The sequence below is a fragment of the Oppia nitens genome, unplaced genomic scaffold (genome assembly GCF_028296485.1).
Source record: "Oppia nitens isolate AA-2021 unplaced genomic scaffold, nextdenovo-longstitch-racon4-pilon3 scaffold7_pilon_pilon_pilon, whole genome shotgun sequence".
NCBI lineage: Eukaryota > Metazoa > Arthropoda > Arachnida > Sarcoptiformes > Oppiidae > Oppia > Oppia nitens.
The window spans coordinates 2,283,928-2,304,245 of NW_026533251.1; the positions used below are offsets into that span (position 1 = coordinate 2,283,928).

The window sequence follows — 20,318 nt, forward strand, 5'->3', positions numbered from 1 at the left end:
ATGTAAGTTCACGTATTTGGAGCGTATTTAACACTTTTTAGGTGACAATCATTAATTGTGACCTTTACTTGAAAAAAAAGTTTTTATAGTCAATGCAAACAAACAATCAGTGAGAGTATCGGTAATTAATTAATTAACATATAAAAGTTGTATTAAATCTATTTGTATAAAAAAAAATCTTTAATGAAAAGTTCAAAACATGCTATAAATTAATTTATATTTTACGTTCAATTAAATCGTTAATAAATATCTAATTATGCATACAAATTGTTGACATATTGAGAATTAATTTAATTGTAAAACAATTATCATAATCAATGAATTTCAGAAAATTTCAATGTCAAGCGTTAAAAAATAGACATTTAATAAACGATTAAATAGAGTTTTAGTTTACAAATAAGCTATAATGACACTGATTACTGTTTTACTATTAATTATAGTATTTTATAATAATTTGTATGTAATTAGTACTGAAAATGAAACACCAATTAGTTGGTCATTAGATAAGCTAATCCCAAAAGATTATAACAAACATATTATTCCTGTTATTAACGGATCGCTACAAACTATATCAGTTTCAATTGAAATTTTTGATTTGGTCAGTGTTGTCGAGTCGGGACAGGTTTGTCATATATTATCACTAAATATTTAAAAGATTATAATTATTTACATTTTTCTAACAAATAGTATATTGTTGTGGACCTAATGTTTCATCAAAAATGGAAAGATAGTCGACTTATATTACCAGTGTATATGCAAAAGACAAACCAAATTTTATTGGACTACTCGTGGGCTTCAAAACTGTGGACACCCGACACTTACTTTAGTAATGCTTTGGAGTCAAAAATCATAAATGTTGTCAATCCTATTATATATTATACAATAACAAATGATAACTATATAATGCAAAGTATCAAAATGAATGTTAAATTTCAATGTAAAATGGATTTATCTCAATATCCTCAAGACATCCAATATTGTTCAATTGATATCATGAGCTGTAAATTCATTTGTTATTAATTTATTTGTTGTTAATTTATTTGTTATTAATTTATTTGTTGTTAATTAAATGTATATTAATTTATCTATTCTTAACACTGTTTAGTAACAAGAAATAACAGAAGTGTATCACTTGAGTGGAACTTCTTTAAAAGCTTACCACTCGATGACAATCCAAAGTTTCGCTTAAGAGAGACAAACATAGGACAGTGCGAGTGGAGCAACCATTTGGGACACTTTGGCTGTTTGACAGTCAAAATGAAATTAGTCCGACGGGTCTCCTATTATATGATACGTATATATGGGCCAACATTTTTAACTACTATTTCGTCATTTGTTGGCTTTTGGATACCAGTGATGGCATGGCCTGCAAGGGTAACATTAATTAATTGTTTGCTAAGTTTAATTGAATATTATATATAAAACAAAATTTAATTATATATTTTACTCAAACTAATAAAATAATAAAAGGTGGCTCTATTGGTTACCCCACTATTAACCCTGGTAACTCAAAATGTGAATGTTAACAGTGAGATAAATGTGTCTTATGTGGTGGCCCTGCACTGGTGGATGACTGTCTGTATATTTTTTGTATTTATGAGTCTCATAGAGTTTGCAGTGGCCATATCATGGGTATGGATGATCAATGATAAAAAAGCCCAGCGCACCACTCAGGTCTCTACAATTGTTGTAAATTCAATGATATTTTAATTATTTGTAAATTATTGTTGTCTTTTTATAGTACCTTTAAAACTACATTATAAAATAATTAAATTTTTATTACAATTATAATTTCTAATACCGTAATACACATTAGTAGTGTATAATAATATAATATTAATGATAAGATAATGAATCAGTAGTTAATAACTAATTTAATTTTTAAAAAATACATTAATATTTATTTGTAGTCATAAAGTTTATTATTATAACAGTTATTATTAGATAATAGTATCACACGATTTTAATTATAATAAAAATAATTTTGAATTTAATTTCACTCAAATATATATAACAGGGTTTTACAGAAGTGCCGAAAACCAATACCTATAGTAAAGACAAACGACTTTTATATCACTGCAGAAGATTTGTCAGTAATATCTTGTATTATGCCTTCGGAAACATTGATTACATGAAAGATCCGTTGAGTAGAAATAAAGTGGATTATGTATCGAGACTACTGTTCCCCTTTGCTTTCATTTTATTTGTCATAATTTACATACTGTCCACAGTCTGTCCCTGGGCTGTAGCCTATAACTGGTAAATATATCAGTAAATAAATATATACTGTATATATATATAATAAGGCATTCAATTGTAAACTGGATTTTATATTTAATGCAAATTAATTTTTTGAAAATTAGTTGATGTTGTGATCAAATATATTTATAGCTATTTACTAATTTATTATTGTATAATTAATAGATTATGTTAATTATTTAAAAAACATATTATTAAATATTGTGGCATAAGTTGTATTTTTAATAATTCTGTAATAATAACTTGTATCATAAATAATAATTAACAATTTTAATAAAAAAAATCTTTATTTTTATAGTTTATGTAAGTGTTATAAATTTTTATCAAAACTAATAAAACAAATTCCAGATTTAAAATTCTTATTATTAGTAAAAATAAAATACTCTATATTTCTAGAGTACTGGAAATATTCTATTATGAAATAATCAGAGAACATATTAGTTATTAATGTTTTTAAAAAATTAGTTTTAAAGTATTAATATTTATAAATATTATTTTATTATATTTGATGTCTCATTTGGTTAAAAAATAAATTCTTATTAAGTAATGAATCAGTTATTTATAGTTATAATTAATTTATTACTAATTGCTAATTCTTTTGGTGAATTAGTTGTGCAAAACAAACAAAATGTAAGTTTTTTCTGAATAAAATTATATATAAATTATATATTCAAATGTGATTTAATAACTAAATGTAAATCAAAAGAATGAAAAGGCTGTCGGAGATAAAGTTAAAGTCACTATATTTTACGATAACTTAAATCGAGTGAATCGTAAATTTTTTATTGAAGAGTTTTGGCCAGTTTTTAATGATTTGTGGCCAATAGTCGATCTCGAGTTAGTTCCGTACGGCAACACTATTAAAGATGGCGATGACTTTAAATGTCATTTTGGAGAAAAACAATGTTTGGCAAACAAAGTTCAAGTATTGTTTTTATAAAAATAATTATAAAATAATTAATATATTAAAAACTTATATATATATCACAAGTCATGTGCCATTGGAATTGTAATCAATGAAGAAGATCTTTCGGATGAAAAGCGTAAAGGTTTGGCTAAACTCGTGTACTGTATGTTCAAGAATAGAGAAATGCTTAAAATTGAAGAGTTGTCCACAAATTGTGTCAATCAAAATCTTAACGATAAATGGATTTCTATCAATCAATGCATTATTAATAAAGACTATAAACTATATTTTAACCAAAACAAAGAAAAAACTGATAAAATTGTTAATCAATTAATAAATGGTTTGGCCGTTCAAATTGGAAATGAAATTAAATCTGAATATACATCAGATTTAGTTAAAGCCATTTGCAGTGCATATGAACCATCAGTAAGTGTATAGTATTGTAAATTAAGTTGTGCTAAATATAAAGAAAATGTAATTAATTTTTATAATATATTTAAGTTAGAAAAACCTAAACCTAAAGTTTGTGAAGTTCCTAAAGTACCCAAAATTCAGTTTGTTTTATATTATGAGACACTCAATATCAATGCTCGCAATTATTTTGATCATCAATTGCAACCATATTATCACATACTTGAAGATATTGTAGACATTGATTTGGTTCCGTACGGAAACACTAAATACAATGAATCGACTGATAATAAGTATAGCTGTGATTCAAAGAATCAATGCGTTGCCAATAAAATTCATGTATAATTTAATATAAATAATACATAAAACTTTATATAAAACTTAAACAATTAATTTATTTTATAGGCTCTTGTAATCACTGATTATTTGATTGATCCTCCAAATGGTCAAGAAATTGATGGCGCTATTCGTGCCATAAATTTTATAGATTGTATGCAAACCAACAAACAGTGGCAAAACATATACATATCCGGCGAACAGTGCGCTAAAAATTATTTGCCAATCAATACGTGGACTCAACTTTTGCAGAGAGCTTTGGGACCCGACGGCGATAAAGCCTATGAAACAATGAAAAATAAGACAAACATTTTAAAAGATAAACCAAATGATAGTTTACCCCGCATTCCGATGGCTACTATTAATGGAGAAAAAAACATTCAATCGGTTAATGATTTTGTTCAACAAATCTGCACTAATTATAATGTAAGTTTTAATTACTATTTTACTGGTTTTGATTGTGTAATATTTTTTTAAAAAATAGTTAATTTATATTTAAATTGCATTTATTAAATAGTCCATTAAAAAGCCGGCGGTTTGCACCCGACTTGATGTAGTTGTTTATTATGAGTCACTTCATCATAAGTCTAGAAGATTTTTAATTGAACAATTAAAACCTACATTCAATGTGTTTCAAAATTTAATTAATTTGAAACTAATACCGTCCGGTACTACCAAAATAAAACCACCTCACGATCTAAACTGTACTTACGGTATATCACAATGCAATGGCAATAAAATTCAGGTATTTTTTTAATAATTATATTAAATGCTAAATATTCTCAATGATCTCAAATGATCTGAAAGGCCTGTATTATTGATGACTATTGGATAAATAATGAGTCGGATTTGGATCATCCTATGAGACAAGAGGTCATGGATTTTATCTATTGTTTCGCAAAGAACAAACAGGCCGTTCCAGTCTTAACTGCTGGCGAACAGTGCTCTGAGACAACCATTCAAGTGAATCCTAGACCTAACATAAATGATTGCGTCATTAATAGAGGAAATGATATACTAATGAAGTTTATTAACGAAACTCAAAATTCTGGATTAGCCATCACTCAACTAACTCTTCCCGTCATTACTATCAATAATGTTAAGAGAGATGACGCCAAACAAGATCTCTTGAAAGTGCTGTGCGAACACTTCGTATGTTTTAATAAATAAAATATTTTTTGTTAAAAATTATTAATCAATATTATGTGTCTTAAGGATGAAGATGTAGTCCATAGACCAGATCTTTGTGATGTAGGAAAAGCGTCTAAAATTAATATATCCGTCTATTATGAGTCAATGAGTCTATTATCCAAAACATTTTTTACTAAACAATTTGGACCAAATTTTAAACATATTGAAGAAATGGTTAACATTGAAATAGTTCCCAATGGCAATGTAAAAGATGGCATTCAATTTGATGGTAAATGTGCCACAAGACAATCTGCTTGTATGGCTAATAAAATTCAAGTTTGTTTCAATTGTTTAAATAAATATTAATGTTTATTAATACTAACATTATATATATATATATATATATATATATATATATATATATATATATATATATATATATACAATTTGATAGGCTATTGTTGAAGATCTCTATTGGTTAAGTGATTATAATGGCGATCAAATTGATGGCAGTATAAGAACTGTAAATTTTTTGAAGTGTGTATTTAGTCATCCGGAGTGGAAAAGTGATAACTATATTAAAGTCGGCGAATTCTGTGCCGATAATTATCTGCCACTTGATATGTGGACAGAGATTAATATTGAGCTCAATATGGCTTTGGGTGACACTAAATATATGAAAGTTCAGCAAAAGACACAACAGATTAAAGACAAATTGGGTGTTCAGACACTACAACCCATTCCTTACGTTACACTTAATGGCAAACATAGTTTGAGAACAGCCAACGATTTACTACAAACTGTTTGCGCTGAATATAAGGTGAATATAAAACCACTAAACAAAATATTAATTTTTTGCAATTTTAAAAGTATTTATCACAACAAAAATATTTATTATCTTAATTTAAAAATATTTTATACTGGGTAATTTATTTGTATAATTTATACGACATCTGAATTTGTAGTTAGAATAATTACGATTTTGTTATATGATATATATTAAGTTAAAACATATTAATTAACTATAATATAAATTGTATAATATTATATAATTACCAATATTTAGTTTATGAATATATGAATACTGTATTTCATTGATTGTAATAATAGGGAGAAAAACCATTGGAATGTGAATCAGTTATGATTGAGATATATTACGAGACACTTAACCCTCAAACCAGGAAATTCTTTTTACAACAATTGCGGTACACTTTTGAAGACATTCGGGAATCGTTTACTTTGCATCTGATTCCATACGGAAGAACCAATTCGAGTGTAGATGAAAGTGGAAATACTGTTTTTGATTGTCTCGGTGGTCCTCAACAGTGTTTGGGTAACAAAATTCAGGTAAAAATTTTAAATTAGAACTTTAAGTAAAATATTTATAGTTTTATTTTCAAATATGTGTTGTAGGGCTGTGCGATCAGTCGATTCTTGCACTCAGATGAGAACCCAGAGTCCACTGAATACGATGGCAAGAATCAAACACTTTTGCTTATTCATTGTATGTTCAAGAATGTGGACAATCAAGAGATTGCAATTGTAGCTAAAGAATGTGCTGACAAATACTTTATAGGAGACGTCTGGAATGATATATATACCTGTGCTCTAAGTGAAGAAGGCGACCAAATAATGAAAGCAATGGAAACCAAAACAAAGAACTTAAAGGATCCGTTACAACACACGCCTTGGATTATCATTAATGGTGAGCGCAGTCCTACCGCTCAGACACAACTTCATCAATTGATTTGCTCTAAAGTTTTGGTAATTTTATTTTATATTTATTATTTATCTAATGATATACTTATTTCAATTATAATGAAATATAAATTTATATATCAGTATTAATACTTATTAAATTTAAATAATGTCAACTGATTTAGGGTGATATACCCGAGTCATGTGAAACTCCGAGACCAGAAAAAGTCAAAATTGACTTTCATTACCAAACTGGAGATTTGGCGGTTAAAAACTTTGTCGTCAATGAATTGTATCCATCGTATAGAGATATTGAGGAGATATTTGAATTAGAAATTATACCATTTGGACGAACAGAGGTTTATAAAGGAAAAGATGATAATTACACATTCATTTGTCCCAATGGTAATCAAGAATGTAATGGCAATAAAATACATGTAATTCATATATAATTTTTTTATTTTTTAATAAATATTATTAAAATTTGTTGTTTTGTTTAATACAAGGCATGTATATATGAGCTGTTTTGGCACAATGACGACGATCCCATTAGTGATAATTTGGCTTATGATGGAAAGTTACAAACATTAGAGTTTATCAATTGTTATTTTAACAGTCAGTATTGGCCAATGGATTCATTTAAGGCATCAAAAACATGTGTCGACAATAATTTTGCTGCAAATAGTTGGCATAAAATAGTTAAATGCGTTGAAGAGGCTGACTCTGTCTTTGCTAAACTWGCAAACAGAGTGTCCGCACTGTCGCCTCCACTTAGGTATACTCCTTGGRTTATTGTCAATGGAAAGCACAGTAAGGCATCGGAAATACATTTGACTCGATCTGTTTGCGATACATTTGAAGTATAAATAAATAAATATATTATTGAAATTAATTAATAACTAATTTGTTAACTTAAAGGGAAATGTGAAACCCTGGGCTTGTGATGCACCGATACCACCAATAACTAAGATAAACATACAATTACATTACGAACCATTGAATTCAAATTTGAAAAATTTTATTTTCACACAATTTGATCACTTGAAGACACATTTGGATGAATTGGCAGTTTTGGATATTATTCCCTTTGGCACAGCTGTCAAAAATGATGACAACACGTTTCAATGCCCGGGAAATGATGATTGCCATACATATAAACATCATGTGATTATAATTAATTAATTATTGTTTTTTAAGTATAACTTATTTTTTTTATAAAATTATCGTTAAATCGTTGTCATTGTAGGCCTGTGTTATGAATTTATTTTTGCAAATCAAACCGATAGAAACATTAAATTTCTTGGTTTGTACTTTTGGTGATAATATGAATAATGTACCGAAAGTGACTCAAGACTGTGCCAATCGATATTTTACTGATCAATGGATGGACATTGATATCTGTGCCCGAAATAAAGGCAATCAACTTCTTGCAGAGTTAGCCGACAAAGTCTTATCATTGAATCCAAAGTTAACTCACGTGCCATGGATTCTGATAGAAGGAGAACATAATATGGATGCGGAAGAAAATTTGATACAAGAAATATGTGATATCTATTATCCGGTATATCATAACTCCATAATTTCAATATTAATTACTGATTTTTTTTTATTTTGAATGATTTTATATAATACTAATATTTTCGTTATATAATTAAATAGTCTGACAAACCTTCCGTATGTATACCAGAATTACTATCGGTTGCCATTAACTATCAAACATTGGACACATCTGTTGCTGATTTTTTCAACAATCAGCTCAAAGAATATCTACAATATGTCAATGAATTGGCTTTCATTGAATTTCTGCCATTTGGTCTCACAGAACGAGTTGGAAGTGAACTCAAATGCAGTCAAGAGGTTCAGTGCAAAGCCAACAAAGTTCATGTAATAATAAATTATTTTTAATGTAATTTCAATAATCATTAATTGAATATATTGTTAATTTCTATTTAAAAGGCATGTGTTTTTCATAATTTCTATGAGAAACAAAATCATAGCAATGAGTTAGACTTAGAGGACAGTAGATATCGAACTCTGGAATTCTTGAACTGTACTTTTGATAAAAACAGTGACAATCCTGTAAATGATGGACAGAATTGTGTTCAGGAAAAGATTGGTGATTACTGGACAAGTTTGATAGATCCCTGTGCTAATGGACCGGATGGTAGTAAATATTATGAACAATTAGCTACAAAAACGGCAAAACTAGACCCACCATTAACCAAAGTGCCCTGGGTTACCATTAACAATAAATATACAATCGAGGCTGAAACCAGTTTAATTCATGTTATATGCGATTCATATCCTGTAACTAAACATATTAATTAATTATAGTAATTGTTATAACTTTATTTTTATCAAATATTAAATAGTTTGCACGACCGGCTGTATGTTCATCACTGGGTAGAGATCAGGTAGATCTCGGCGTTTATTATTCAAGTAACGATGCGATCAGAGAATGGGTGGTCAACCAATTGACACAATTTTATACCGACTCAACGCCCACTCGCATCAAATCATTAGAGCAGATCGTGAGCACAGTATTTATACCTTGGGGTCAAACCATTTATAATGAGGCGGATAATGAAAATCCTTTTATCTGTAACACTCATAATGAATGCTTTGCCAACAGAATTCAAGTAAACATAAAAAAAATAATTTCAGATTTTTTTTGAAATAATATATTTATCTCAAAATCAAAGGCTTGTATTATAGACCGACACGAGAATCAACCAAAAGGATTGCAACGCATAACTGAGTTTATCATATGTTTCTTCAGTAAAGGAGATCTATGGAAAACAAATCCGGGTGAAGTCGGCAATCAATGTGCAAATATTATATTGGGAATCGATCCCTGGCCTACCATATTGTCCTGTGCTCGGGGCAACAAACCGGCAGATATTTATGCTTATCTTAAAATGAGAGACAGAAACACTAGAATCAATCCAACTAAATGTATGATAAATCTATAATAATAATTATCAAATTATATTTAAATTAACTTTAATAGTTAACCAAATAATTTATTAATAACCCAATAATTACAGATCCGTGGATCACTGTTAAGGGCGACAACAGTAACAATGCTGTAACTAATCTGTTAGATACGGTTTGCTCCAGTTATTCGGTAAATTAATTAATTTAAAATAATTATATAATGTCACTATAATTTAGCTAATAATTTATTTATAGGGTATTTTACCAGATAGATGTACCAAACCTACTCCCCCACCACCACCACCACCACCACCATCTACAACACCTATTAGTATTACTACACCACCAGTTCCAACCACAACAGACAGTGCTATTAGTGTGACCATGGCCAATTGCTTTATTATAATTATGTCACTATTTTTGTTTGTCATGATAAGCACTTAAATTTTAAATGATTTTGGAAATCATTAAATCATAATGTAAAAAATTACTAAAACTATTTTAACATAATTAAAATTTCTATAAAAATATTTTTAAATAATTAATTATAACTAAATTTATGGATGAATTGTTTATAATAACATAAAAGTGCAATAAACTTTTTTAATAAATTATATTATTATATAAGACTTACTATTTTTACTCAATATACTGTAAATTTATGAATCAATCTGACAATGAAATAGCAATAACTCAACAAAACTGTGATAACATAGTCTAATAGCAGATCATATCTCATTCAACAGGTTTTCATTTATTTATTAGATATTTATTTTTTGGTATTTTTACATCAAACTAATAATGTTTGAATAAAATTTTGTGTCTTAAAAACCTATTTATAATTTTTAAAAAACTATGACTTAAAAATATAAATTCTTTTATAAAAGTATTACAACTATAACTTCGACAAAATTATTTACTTTTTCATAATATTTAACAAATAATATTTTGACAAATATAACAGCATTATGTTATTGATATTTGTAGATACCTATATAATACTAATACATATATAATACATACTGTATATTGTATATTACATGATTATAAAAATATTTTAGCAAAAAAATATATCATTTGCTAAAATGGGTCAAAATCTTTAATCGTTGTAAGCATATATAGTCATCAGTGAGAGAGACTTGTAGACGCAATACAATATAATGAACATCAAAATCGGCATCAATTTTGCTTTGAAAAACAATTGATTTGAAAAACAAGTTTTTTGTATAACACTTGTCTTAAAGAGATGAATTGGCAACTCATGCGCAACAATTAATAGCTCAATGGGTCAATCACTACAATCACTAACAATGAACCACAAAATCTTCAAAAGTCTTCTTTTAGTTTATTTACATCTTTTCCTCTCCAATACTGGTCTCAATCAGTGACTATAATTGAATGGCATTTACATAAATAGTATGCCATTTGAAGGCAATGAACTTCATTATCAAGTATTAGTTTTGAAAAAAGTTTTCAAAGTTTTCAAATTTTGCAATATATTTAATTTAATAGTTCATTATTTATATAATATAATTTATATAAGTATTAATTTATATGTTAAATAGTTTACGCCATAATAATGTCAACAATATTAAATAGTGTCCATAAATTTGGTTCAACTATTATATATTATAGTCGGCAGTATTGGATCGATGTGGGGGATCCACGTACCCGACACTATCCATTGGTGACGGGTGGTCCCGAACTAATGATTACTATACTCATCTCATATTTATTGTTTGTTAAGAAGATTGGACCACAACTTATGAAGAATAGACCGGCATTTGTATTACGGGAACCAATGCTCGTCTATAACTTATTTATGGTTGTCTTCAATATGTATTTCTTTTATGAAATTGTCGGTCGATGTGATTATGGACAGCGTTTCCTTAACTTTAAATTTCCCGATAGAAATGATTACTCGGATAATACATTAAATGAAATACATGTGGGGTTTCTGTGTTATTTGACGCGATTTCTTGACTTATTCGACACTATATTCTTTGTGTTGCGTAAAAAGTATAATCAAATAACATTTCTTCACTTATATCACCACACATTAGTGCCATTAATAGGATGGATGTGTTTAAAGCTCGCACCTCAAGCTCCAGTCATCGGATTATTTCTCATTTTTAATACATTTATTCATACAATTATGTATTTATATTACGCTTTGGCGGCATTTGGACCGCATGTGCGGAAGTACTTGTGGTGGAAGCGATACGTAACTCAATTACAATTAGTCCAGTTTGGGACCTGTTTTTGCTACGGTGTGGTCATGGCTTTCCTACAGACAGGCTTTCCTCCCGGACTCTTCTGGTTTGGTTTCGCGCAAAATCCCATCTTTTTCTATCAATTCTATCAATTCTATAAAAAGACTTATCATATAAATGATAAAATCAAAAATAATTAATTTAAATTTAGTTAATAATATTTGTTTATAATATTAATTTTTTCCATTTATAATTAAATTTATATTTGAAATTATAATGTAGAATAACTGTTACTATAAATATAATATAGTTTTATTACATATTATATTTAAACTTATATTATATTTGACTACATCTTTGATATATATATATATATAATTAAATTAAACTAAATTTTGTAATTATATCGTAAACTATATAGTTTTAAATTGGATAATAGTATTGTTATTAAAAATAATTACTATATATATATATATAATAGTATATACAGTTATTCAAGTATATTTTATAAATTTATTTATTTTTTAATAATTGTTATAAAATTTATTAAAATTATTAAAAACAATCATTTTTATGTTATTATTTCATTATAAAATTGTTGATATTATTTTTTCATTATAAATTGTATTTTTTAATTTATGGTTTGTTATAAATATAAGCATTTTAGTACTTATATATTATTGTCAAAATGAATATTAATAAAACAAAATTTAAAATTTCATAACTCTTTCCTAATTACAGTATAATCAATGTATACTTCATTGCATTTATAATACATATATTATATAATTTACTAAATATTGTATTAATACTCTAGATTTGATTTAAATAATTAATTCTTCAATATTGATGTCTACCGACAATCATAACGATATAATATAGAGTATATAATACATACTATATATACAGTATATTGCATAGTATATTGTATAATACAATAAAATTTGTATTACATTACTTTAGTACAATAGTTTATTATAAATTATAATTTACTGTTAAAATAAATAATCAAATAGTTTGTTAGCATTTTATAAAAATCTATTATAGAAATTCATATATAATGTATAGTAAGTGCGCGTCAGTGGTATAACGGTTAGCATAGCTGCCTTCCAAGCAGTTGACCCGGGTTCGACTCCCGGCTGACGCATTAATTTTTTTAACTAAAAATAATTTCATTTTTCATATTTTTAATTAATGAAATTTAATAAATAAAAATGAATTTTTTAATTTGCAAAATTTTATTTTAAAAATAATTTAAATATTATAGAAATCATTTTTAAATAACTTTACTGTAAATAAATTGAGATATAAATATTAAAATAAAATTAATAAAACCTTATTTTAAATATAAATTTTTAAAATACAATCATAACTACAGTAGTAATAAATATTTAGTTATGGCTTATAGGGTTGGATCAGATTTTTGCTGAATGTCTTTACTTTATCCACACCTCTAACCTCTTCCTCTAGAAGTGGAAGTTTAGTTAAATGGAAGTCTTCATAAAGATCATTGATTTGATCCAAATACTTGTTTTGCAATTTAATCCTTGCCTTACACATAGAGCAACCGGTTTCACCATTTTTCGGCATTAATAGCTGATTGATAATAATATTATGAGTGTCGATATTGGCTCGGGTTAGCTCCTGAACCAGTCTTTCGGTTTCATATAAAGATAGAAACTCTGCGATACAGACGCAGACAAATGTGCATTGGTTTGGATCCCGAAACTGTTCGTTCACTGTCTTAATAATTGGCAAAATCTCTTCAATCTTATTGTTCATTACATCGGCATTCATATCAGTCAAACCTTAAAGTTATAACAAAATCAAAATCTTATTTTAATGTGTCCTTCAAGTCATTAGATAATAACTAACCCAACATTGAGGCGACATTAGTAACCATAGGTCCCAATTGGTTCTTAATCCGTAACAATTTTCCCAAACCTTTTTCAACGACTGCGGGAAATGACAACAACCGAAGCGTATGACCTGATTATCAAACAAAAGTAAAGTTTAAATATAAACAACACTTAATTGTCCTGTTTTTCACATAAAAATATTATGTTGTTTTGAAATCATTGCATTAATTATATAATAAAACATATAAATTAAGATAAAGAGAAAATAATTAAAATTTAAATCCCAAAAAAAATATAATAATTATGATATAAATTGAGTTTTAAGTAAAATAAGTTGTAAGACCTGTCGGTGCCGTATCAAAGACAACGACATCGAAATTCATAGATCGCACTAATTTCATGACTTCCGCGTAACTGACGGCCTCATCGATGCCGGGAAATGCACCCAACAGTTCCTGCATTACTGATCGACTCATTCTCATGGGATCCGACTCAGCGAAGAACTCGTCAGGCAATTCACCCGTTCCTAAGTTGGGGTCGATCTCCATGGCATACAAGTTGTTGAAACCCTTTACCTAATAATGACAATCATATATCATATTTGGTGGTCAGCTCTGTCATCAATATTATTCAATTAAATTCAATGGTTATGCCTACAGGTGTGGGCACTTTGGAGAACTTCTGGTCAAAAGCATCGCTGATATTATGTGCCGGATCTGTACTGATAATCAACACCGAGTCCCGAGTGTACGACAATTGGATGGCCAGTGAAGAGCTACACGTCGTCTTCCCGACGCCTCCTTTGCCGCCAACAAAAACCCAACGAAGACTCTTCTGGTCGATAATGTTTTGCAACGACGAGTCTAATGGTTCCAACATTGATGTGTCTTCTCCTGACATTTTGGTCTATCACTGGATCTGATCCTTCAAATAGTTAATCAAATGGTTCATCAAATACTTGATTTCATCACTTCAGACAATATTAGTGATGACAACCAAATGTGACACTAATTACATACACTTTATACACGTTTACACTCTTTTTAATTACTTTTTATTACTTTACTATTAAATCAATCAAATTAATAAAAATTCAATAATTAAATCAATTCAAACATTAATTGTTTTGTTTAAATTAAATTAATTTTTATTGATATTTAAAAAATTAATATTAACTATAAATTAATTGTCAATAAATGGTTCCAACTGTATGTTACAAATAAAAAATGTGTTTTGTTTCTATGGTAACCAAAAAATTAAGGAAAATTTTGTCGAGAAATTTCCCGAAGTTTTAAATTAGAGACAAATACTTATAACTTATGATTACATTGTATAAGACATACATTGATTGTGTCCTTCAATTTGAATGTATTTTCTAAATATTGTTTAGACTATTGTTTGACTACTATTGGGACACAACTCTTGATGACAATCAATGTATTATTACAAACTAAATAACAAATATTATGTAAACTAATTAACTAATAGAGCACTAATAAAATACATATATTTATTACAGTCTATTGCAATCATATTATTATTATTTGTTTTCATCATATTTACAATGAAATTATTATTATTATTATTATTATTATTATTATAAATTATAATATAATGTTAATAGAGTTGAGAAAATTCCCTTAAATACGGCACACATTAATAATAGCATTGAATTCAAATGTATTAAAAGTTAACAGTTTTTAGTGATTTATGAGATTAGAAAAGTTATGTCTAAACTCATAGACCAATGTTTCCTCAACTTTCACATTAAAAAAAAAGTTTTTTTTTGTTAATTTTATTATTTTTTATTCATAAATAGTCTCTTCAATTGAAAAGTTAGTTTTAGTTGAATTTTATTTGAATAGTCATGACTTCATCACTACAACAAAGTGTGTCTCAAGTAATCAATTCAACAGAAGATATAGACATTGAGCGGTCATTTGAAGTGTGGATCAATCGTAGTCTTAAACGTAGACCAGATTTGGCCAAAAAGATTAATGTTATTTATCAGATAAATATCAAGTTTGGTCCCAACTCTGTCAAGCCGTGGACTCTTGACTTAACCACTGGTTCCGGTAATTATTATAAAGGATCTAAAAGTGATGTCAAGTGTAGTATAGGTCTAACGGACAGCGATTTAGCTAATATTCTGATCAATAAAAATTATTTACGAAAGGTTTATACATATATTTATTTTTTATGTTTATAATAATACGTAATTTAATTTAATAACAATTATTTGAATTAAAAATTAATAATTAATTAATAGTTATTTGTTGAGAGAAAACTGTCTCTCAAAGGCACGAGAGTGGCGTTAGAAAAGTTTCAACAGTTTTGGGTCGAATCAGACAATTGTAACAAAGATTTTAAGTTTATTATGAAATCTAAAGATGAGACCAAATCTGATGATATGGTTATTGCTAACGAAAATCATAGTCTACTCGACTCTTTCAATTGCAATGGATTTAAAAGCGATGTAATATTTCATACATTGAAGAATCGTATGCACGAAGAAAAAGATATCGTTAAACAATTGTCGGGAATAATGCAGTTTGACATCAATAAGGATGATATCAAATCTGTTTGGAGTATGTATTCATAAATATATTTTGTAAAATATTTTAATTATATATTTTTTTCAATTGTTTAATCAATATATTTAAAGCAATCGATTTTACACAACCATTGGGACAAAATGTATATCCCGGTGCTCCTAAAGGCAAACCCGTTTGCATCCTTTCAATGGCTGACGAAGATTTTGCTAAAATGATGGTCAATAAGTTAAATCCACAAAAGGTATTCAAATAAAAAGTTTTAATAAAATATATAAAATATTATTTTAATTAAAGGCATTTATGATGGGAAAGATGAGAGTAAAGGGACAAATACTCGCCATTTATAAGTTGTTTACCGTTTGGATTGACGCGGCTTTTAATAAGAAAAGAGCACCAGAAGTGCCATATATTGAAAAGATTTTGTTTAGTAATGTAAGTAAAAAAATGAAAAGTGTGTCTAACTTTTATAACTAAAATATTTTATAAAATAGGATTTGATATCCGGATTAAAGAGTGAGATAATTATATTTCGATTAATCCAACGGTTTGTCAAATATTCACAGCTGTGTAAAGAAGTTGAAGGAAATTATTATTTCAATATTACTAAAGACTCTAAATTAGTGTCCAAATGGAGTATAAAATAAATTTAGTAAATTTGAAAACTTGAAAATTTTATTAATTAAATTAATTATTTTTTCAGAACTGGATTTCTCTTCAGACAAAACTTGTGGTGTATTTAGTCGATTGACCATTGATTCCGACTCAAAGTTTGAGCCATTAATTACTATAGAAGACATTGATTTTGCTTTAATGGCACTCAATATGTTAAATATTGAAAAGGTTTTTGCTTTTTTAAATAAATTTAATTATAATTAATAAAAAATACATATGATTTGATAAATATATAATTAATTATTATTAATAGGCGATGACATCTAATCGTATTAAAGGAGACATCACTTTAGCCCCAAAACTTTTTAAGATTTTTCAGTCAACATATATTCAAAGTAAACTATAAATTAAGCTATATTTTTGCAAAAATAATAATTGATTCTTAATTATCGCTTATATAAAATATGTAAAATGTATTTGTTTTTAATATTCTCAAAATTTTTATTTTTATAAACTATTGTAGAAATATTAGAATGTTATTTTATTTTACTAAATTTATTAATTTTTAAAATTTTAGATATTTTTGTTATAAAAGTCAAAATTAAAGAGCTTAATAAACATAAAAATAACTACTGTGTATACATAAAGTTATATTTAAAATAATTCTGTAAAACTTCAATAAAATTACGAAAGATCAATTTAAATTATTATTAATATAAATTGTTTACTTAAAACAGTAATTTAATATAACTAATTTTTGAATATAATCAGCATATAAATATATTTTTACTTAAATATCAATATTAAAATCATTATAATAATAATACGAAGTTATCTAGAATAACTTGTTTTTTATTGTTTTAAAAATATTAATTTAATTTTTATTTACCATAATATAATTTTATTTATTATAAAAAGCAAAATTATCGAAATAAACAACATCACATTATTTTTATTGCTTTTATTTATTTCAATACATTATATATTAATGACAACATTATTTAATGATATTACATTATACTGTATTATACATATTAAACATAATATAAATATTAATATCAAATGTACATTAAATGGTTAGAATATATTTTTTCTTTTGACAATTTAATATATTATAACAATTTTAAAACTAAGTTTATATGAAAGTATAACATTATATGTAAAGTATATTAAAGTCATATTTGTTATAATAATTGAATAATCGGAAAGAAAAGATGTCCAGAGTATCGTCTTTGGAAATAACAAAAGATAATCCAAACACTAATAATAATAATATTGAAAACAATTACTTGACTGTAGATCAAGAAATAGACAGCAACAACAAGATGTGGTCAATAATGGATTCAGTCAAAGATCAATTGGCAAAGATTGAACTCTGGGGTAATAAAATTGGAGTTAATTTAGTTGTTGTTTCCGATAAAGTGAGAAACAGTTCCCGAAAAGTATTTATCATTTATATAATTAAGTTATTCTTGTTTGGTATCGTTTTCAAGACACTAATGTGTCAGTTATTGGTTGATGAGTCTTCAAATGATTTACTTTTAGATTTCGGTGATTTGACTTATTTTTATGGAACAGCTTTTAAACGACTTTACTTTAATTTATTTGTCATAAGTTGGGGACTTTTGGCTCTCTTTCTTTATTTATTAATTTCTGGGTTAGTTTACTATTGCTTATATTAATATAAATTTTGTATTCATTTAATTATGTTATAGTTATCTATTTATTTCAGAAATAATAACGAAGAACAAGAATGGATAACAAAATTTGAGAAAAATTGGAGAAACACTTATTTCAGAGCTCCGAAAATTAAGAGTAAAGTGATCGACAACTTTGCTAAGTGTGCCGATAAGGCCACTAAAACGGTTAAACTGGCCATTGCTTGTTATGCCCTCTTTATTGTTGGGCTCAGCATTTATGGCGGTATCACAAACTTTTCATCATTTGATAGATCAGCTCTAATATATACTATATGGTCAATAGTATTAGTTATATGGTGTGCAATAACTTCAACAATAAATCTGATAGCTTTGGGTCACTATTATCTGCTAACCCGAGCCATAATCATACGTTTCAGTGAAGTTCACAACGATTTTGAATATGGCATAAGAAATAAACCTCAGTCTGAACCCTGGGTTTTGTCCAAACTGTTTGAGAAACACTACTTGACCTGCGATTTGGTTATGACATCAAATCAATACTTTAAAAACTATCTCTTTTTTTTCTTTGCAATTACGGCTTCTCACGAGTGCTACCTTTTCTATCATATTTTTAATGTCATTAACTCTATTGATGTGAGTATACATATAATTATCATTTAAAATAAAGAATAAAATAAAACAAAAAGTTAATACATTTATTTAAAAAAATATTATACAATATAATAATTGTGCTAAAATAGCCATTAAAATCATTATAAATGTTTGTAAACTTAATCTATTGATCTAATATAAGGTCAAAGGCGTTGTTCTCATTTACATAATTATCAATGGATTGCAATTGCTATTGGTTTCAGTGTCGTCAGCAAAGATCACATCAATGGCCCACAAACCGTATCATGTGGTCCACGGTATCGGCAAAATGGTTATCCCAGAAAACGTTCAAAATCAGGTATTGACATCTCATTAAACAATTCATTAAATATATTAAATATAATGTGTATTTATATTTATACTGTATAAACTTTATATTAATTTTAGGCCCAATTATTTGTTGAAAGACTTAGCAGTAGTTCAGTTGGTATGACTATATTGGATGGTTTTGTGGTATCGGGAGGAGTCCTATCGAGTGTAATGATTGAAATTTTAGTTGTTTTTAACGATTATTTAAATAATAGAAAATACATTTACAATTTACAGATATTTAATAATATTTATAGTTTTAATATAAGTTAAAATTATTATTATTTAAACTATTTTGTATTTTATTATAGATATTTTAAAAAAAACAATTGAAATATTTATGTTAATTTGTTTTATATTATAGATCTTAACGGGAATAATCACTTACTTTTCAATTATAGTCGAAATGAACTGAATTGGTTAAAATGTATAACATATTTATATCTTATAATTTAAATATCATTAGTAAAATATTTTATTTTATTTATTTTTTCTGTTAAATATATAACTGGTTATAACGATGATAGCTATAATTTAAATTGTAAGAATAGAGCATAAATTTTTATTGCTGTTTTAAAAAAATTATTTTATTGAAATATTGACACTGAAATGTTATCAATATACTTTTTATTTAGTCAATTTTAATGATGAATAATAATGAGTATACTATGTTTTTGGAAATTAAGTTAAATAAGTTTAGATAAAACTACAGATTGAAATGTATTACTTTACTTAAAATTACTATTACCGGTAAATACAGTATAAATATTGTAATAGTA

At 26.9% G+C, this 20,318-nt stretch overlaps 5 protein-coding genes and 1 non-coding gene across 6 annotated transcripts; 5 read left to right on the forward strand and 1 right to left on the reverse strand.

Moving 5' to 3' along the window:
- Positions 1–406: 406 nt before the first annotated feature.
- On the forward strand, positions 407–2,263 carry LOC128963574 (glycine receptor subunit alpha-2-like). Its single transcript, XM_054310087.1, has 5 exons — positions 407–622; positions 688–1,000; positions 1,106–1,374; positions 1,471–1,674; positions 2,018–2,263. Exons 1-5 carry the CDS (start codon positions 407–409, stop codon positions 2,261–2,263), a joined length of 1,248 nt encoding a protein of 415 aa, XP_054166062.1.
- Positions 2,264–2,805: 542 nt separating this feature from the next.
- Positions 2,806–10,123, forward strand: LOC128963575 (uncharacterized). Its single transcript, XM_054310088.1, has 21 exons — positions 2,806–2,889; positions 2,966–3,184; positions 3,251–3,592; positions 3,668–3,916; positions 3,983–4,339; positions 4,431–4,658; positions 4,721–5,065; positions 5,129–5,380; positions 5,499–5,864; positions 6,155–6,391; positions 6,458–6,808; positions 6,928–7,179; positions 7,249–7,602; positions 7,661–7,906; positions 7,989–8,303; positions 8,402–8,626; positions 8,699–9,049; positions 9,115–9,381; positions 9,445–9,697; positions 9,790–9,869; positions 9,935–10,123. The coding sequence occupies exons 1-21, from the start codon at positions 2,806–2,808 to the stop codon at positions 10,121–10,123; spliced, it is 5,562 nt and encodes a 1,853-aa protein (XP_054166063.1).
- A 1,264-nt stretch (positions 10,124–11,387) lies between these two features.
- Positions 11,388–12,073, forward strand: LOC128963576 (elongation of very long chain fatty acids protein 7-like). The gene is made up of 2 exons (XM_054310089.1): positions 11,388–12,003; positions 12,057–12,073. The coding sequence occupies exons 1-2, from the start codon at positions 11,388–11,390 to the stop codon at positions 12,071–12,073; spliced, it is 633 nt and encodes a 210-aa protein (XP_054166064.1).
- An 894-nt stretch (positions 12,074–12,967) lies between these two features.
- Positions 12,968–13,039, forward strand: Trnag-ucc (transfer RNA glycine (anticodon UCC)). The gene has a single exon. It is a non-coding gene; the product is annotated as a tRNA-Gly (tRNA).
- A 231-nt stretch (positions 13,040–13,270) lies between these two features.
- On the reverse strand, positions 13,271–14,801 carry LOC128963761 (ATPase GET3-like). Its single transcript, XM_054310278.1, has 4 exons — positions 14,409–14,801; positions 14,095–14,326; positions 13,768–13,881; positions 13,271–13,700 (listed from the first exon to the last, which is right to left on the reverse strand). Exons 1-4 carry the CDS (start codon positions 14,649–14,651, stop codon positions 13,288–13,290), a joined length of 1,002 nt encoding a protein of 333 aa, XP_054166253.1. The 5' UTR covers positions 14,652–14,801; the 3' UTR covers positions 13,271–13,287.
- A 727-nt stretch (positions 14,802–15,528) lies between these two features.
- Positions 15,529–19,954, forward strand: LOC128963578 (uncharacterized). Its single transcript, XM_054310090.1, has 13 exons — positions 15,529–15,927; positions 16,021–16,339; positions 16,417–16,547; positions 16,601–16,738; positions 16,798–16,939; positions 17,007–17,146; positions 17,232–17,313; positions 18,128–18,360; positions 18,412–18,575; positions 18,651–19,098; positions 19,373–19,528; positions 19,618–19,707; positions 19,904–19,954. The coding sequence occupies exons 1-13, from the start codon at positions 15,619–15,621 to the stop codon at positions 19,952–19,954; spliced, it is 2,403 nt and encodes an 800-aa protein (XP_054166065.1). The 5' UTR covers positions 15,529–15,618.
- Positions 19,955–20,318: the final 364 nt, after the last annotated feature.

Excerpts from the sequence above, each read along its gene's own strand:
- LOC128963761 (XM_054310278.1), bottom strand. The coding sequence starts at position 14,651 with ATGTCAGGAGAAGACACATCAATGTTGGAACCATTAGACTCGTCGTTG. Across the intron at positions 14,327-14,408 it reads TCTCCAAAGTGCCCACACCT|GTAAAGGGTTTCAACAACTT; the intron begins GTAGGCATAACC and ends TGTCATTATTAG. Across the intron at positions 13,882-14,094 it reads CTTTGATACGGCACCGACAG|GTCATACGCTTCGGTTGTTG; the intron begins GTCTTACAACTT and ends TTTGATAATCAG.
- LOC128963576 (XM_054310089.1), top strand. The coding sequence starts at position 11,388 with ATGATTACTATACTCATCTCATATTTATTGTTTGTTAAGAAGATTGGA.
- LOC128963574 (XM_054310087.1), top strand. The coding sequence starts at position 407 with ATGACACTGATTACTGTTTTACTATTAATTATAGTATTTTATAATAAT. Across the intron at positions 623-687 it reads GTGTTGTCGAGTCGGGACAG|TATATTGTTGTGGACCTAAT; the intron begins GTTTGTCATATA and ends TCTAACAAATAG. Across the intron at positions 1,675-2,017 it reads AAGCCCAGCGCACCACTCAG|GGTTTTACAGAAGTGCCGAA; the intron begins GTCTCTACAATT and ends TATATATAACAG.
- LOC128963578 (XM_054310090.1), top strand. The coding sequence starts at position 15,619 with ATGACTTCATCACTACAACAAAGTGTGTCTCAAGTAATCAATTCAACA. Across the intron at positions 16,340-16,416 it reads TGATATCAAATCTGTTTGGA|CAATCGATTTTACACAACCA; the intron begins GTATGTATTCAT and ends ATATATTTAAAG. Across the intron at positions 16,548-16,600 it reads ATAAGTTAAATCCACAAAAG|GCATTTATGATGGGAAAGAT; the intron begins GTATTCAAATAA and ends TTTTAATTAAAG.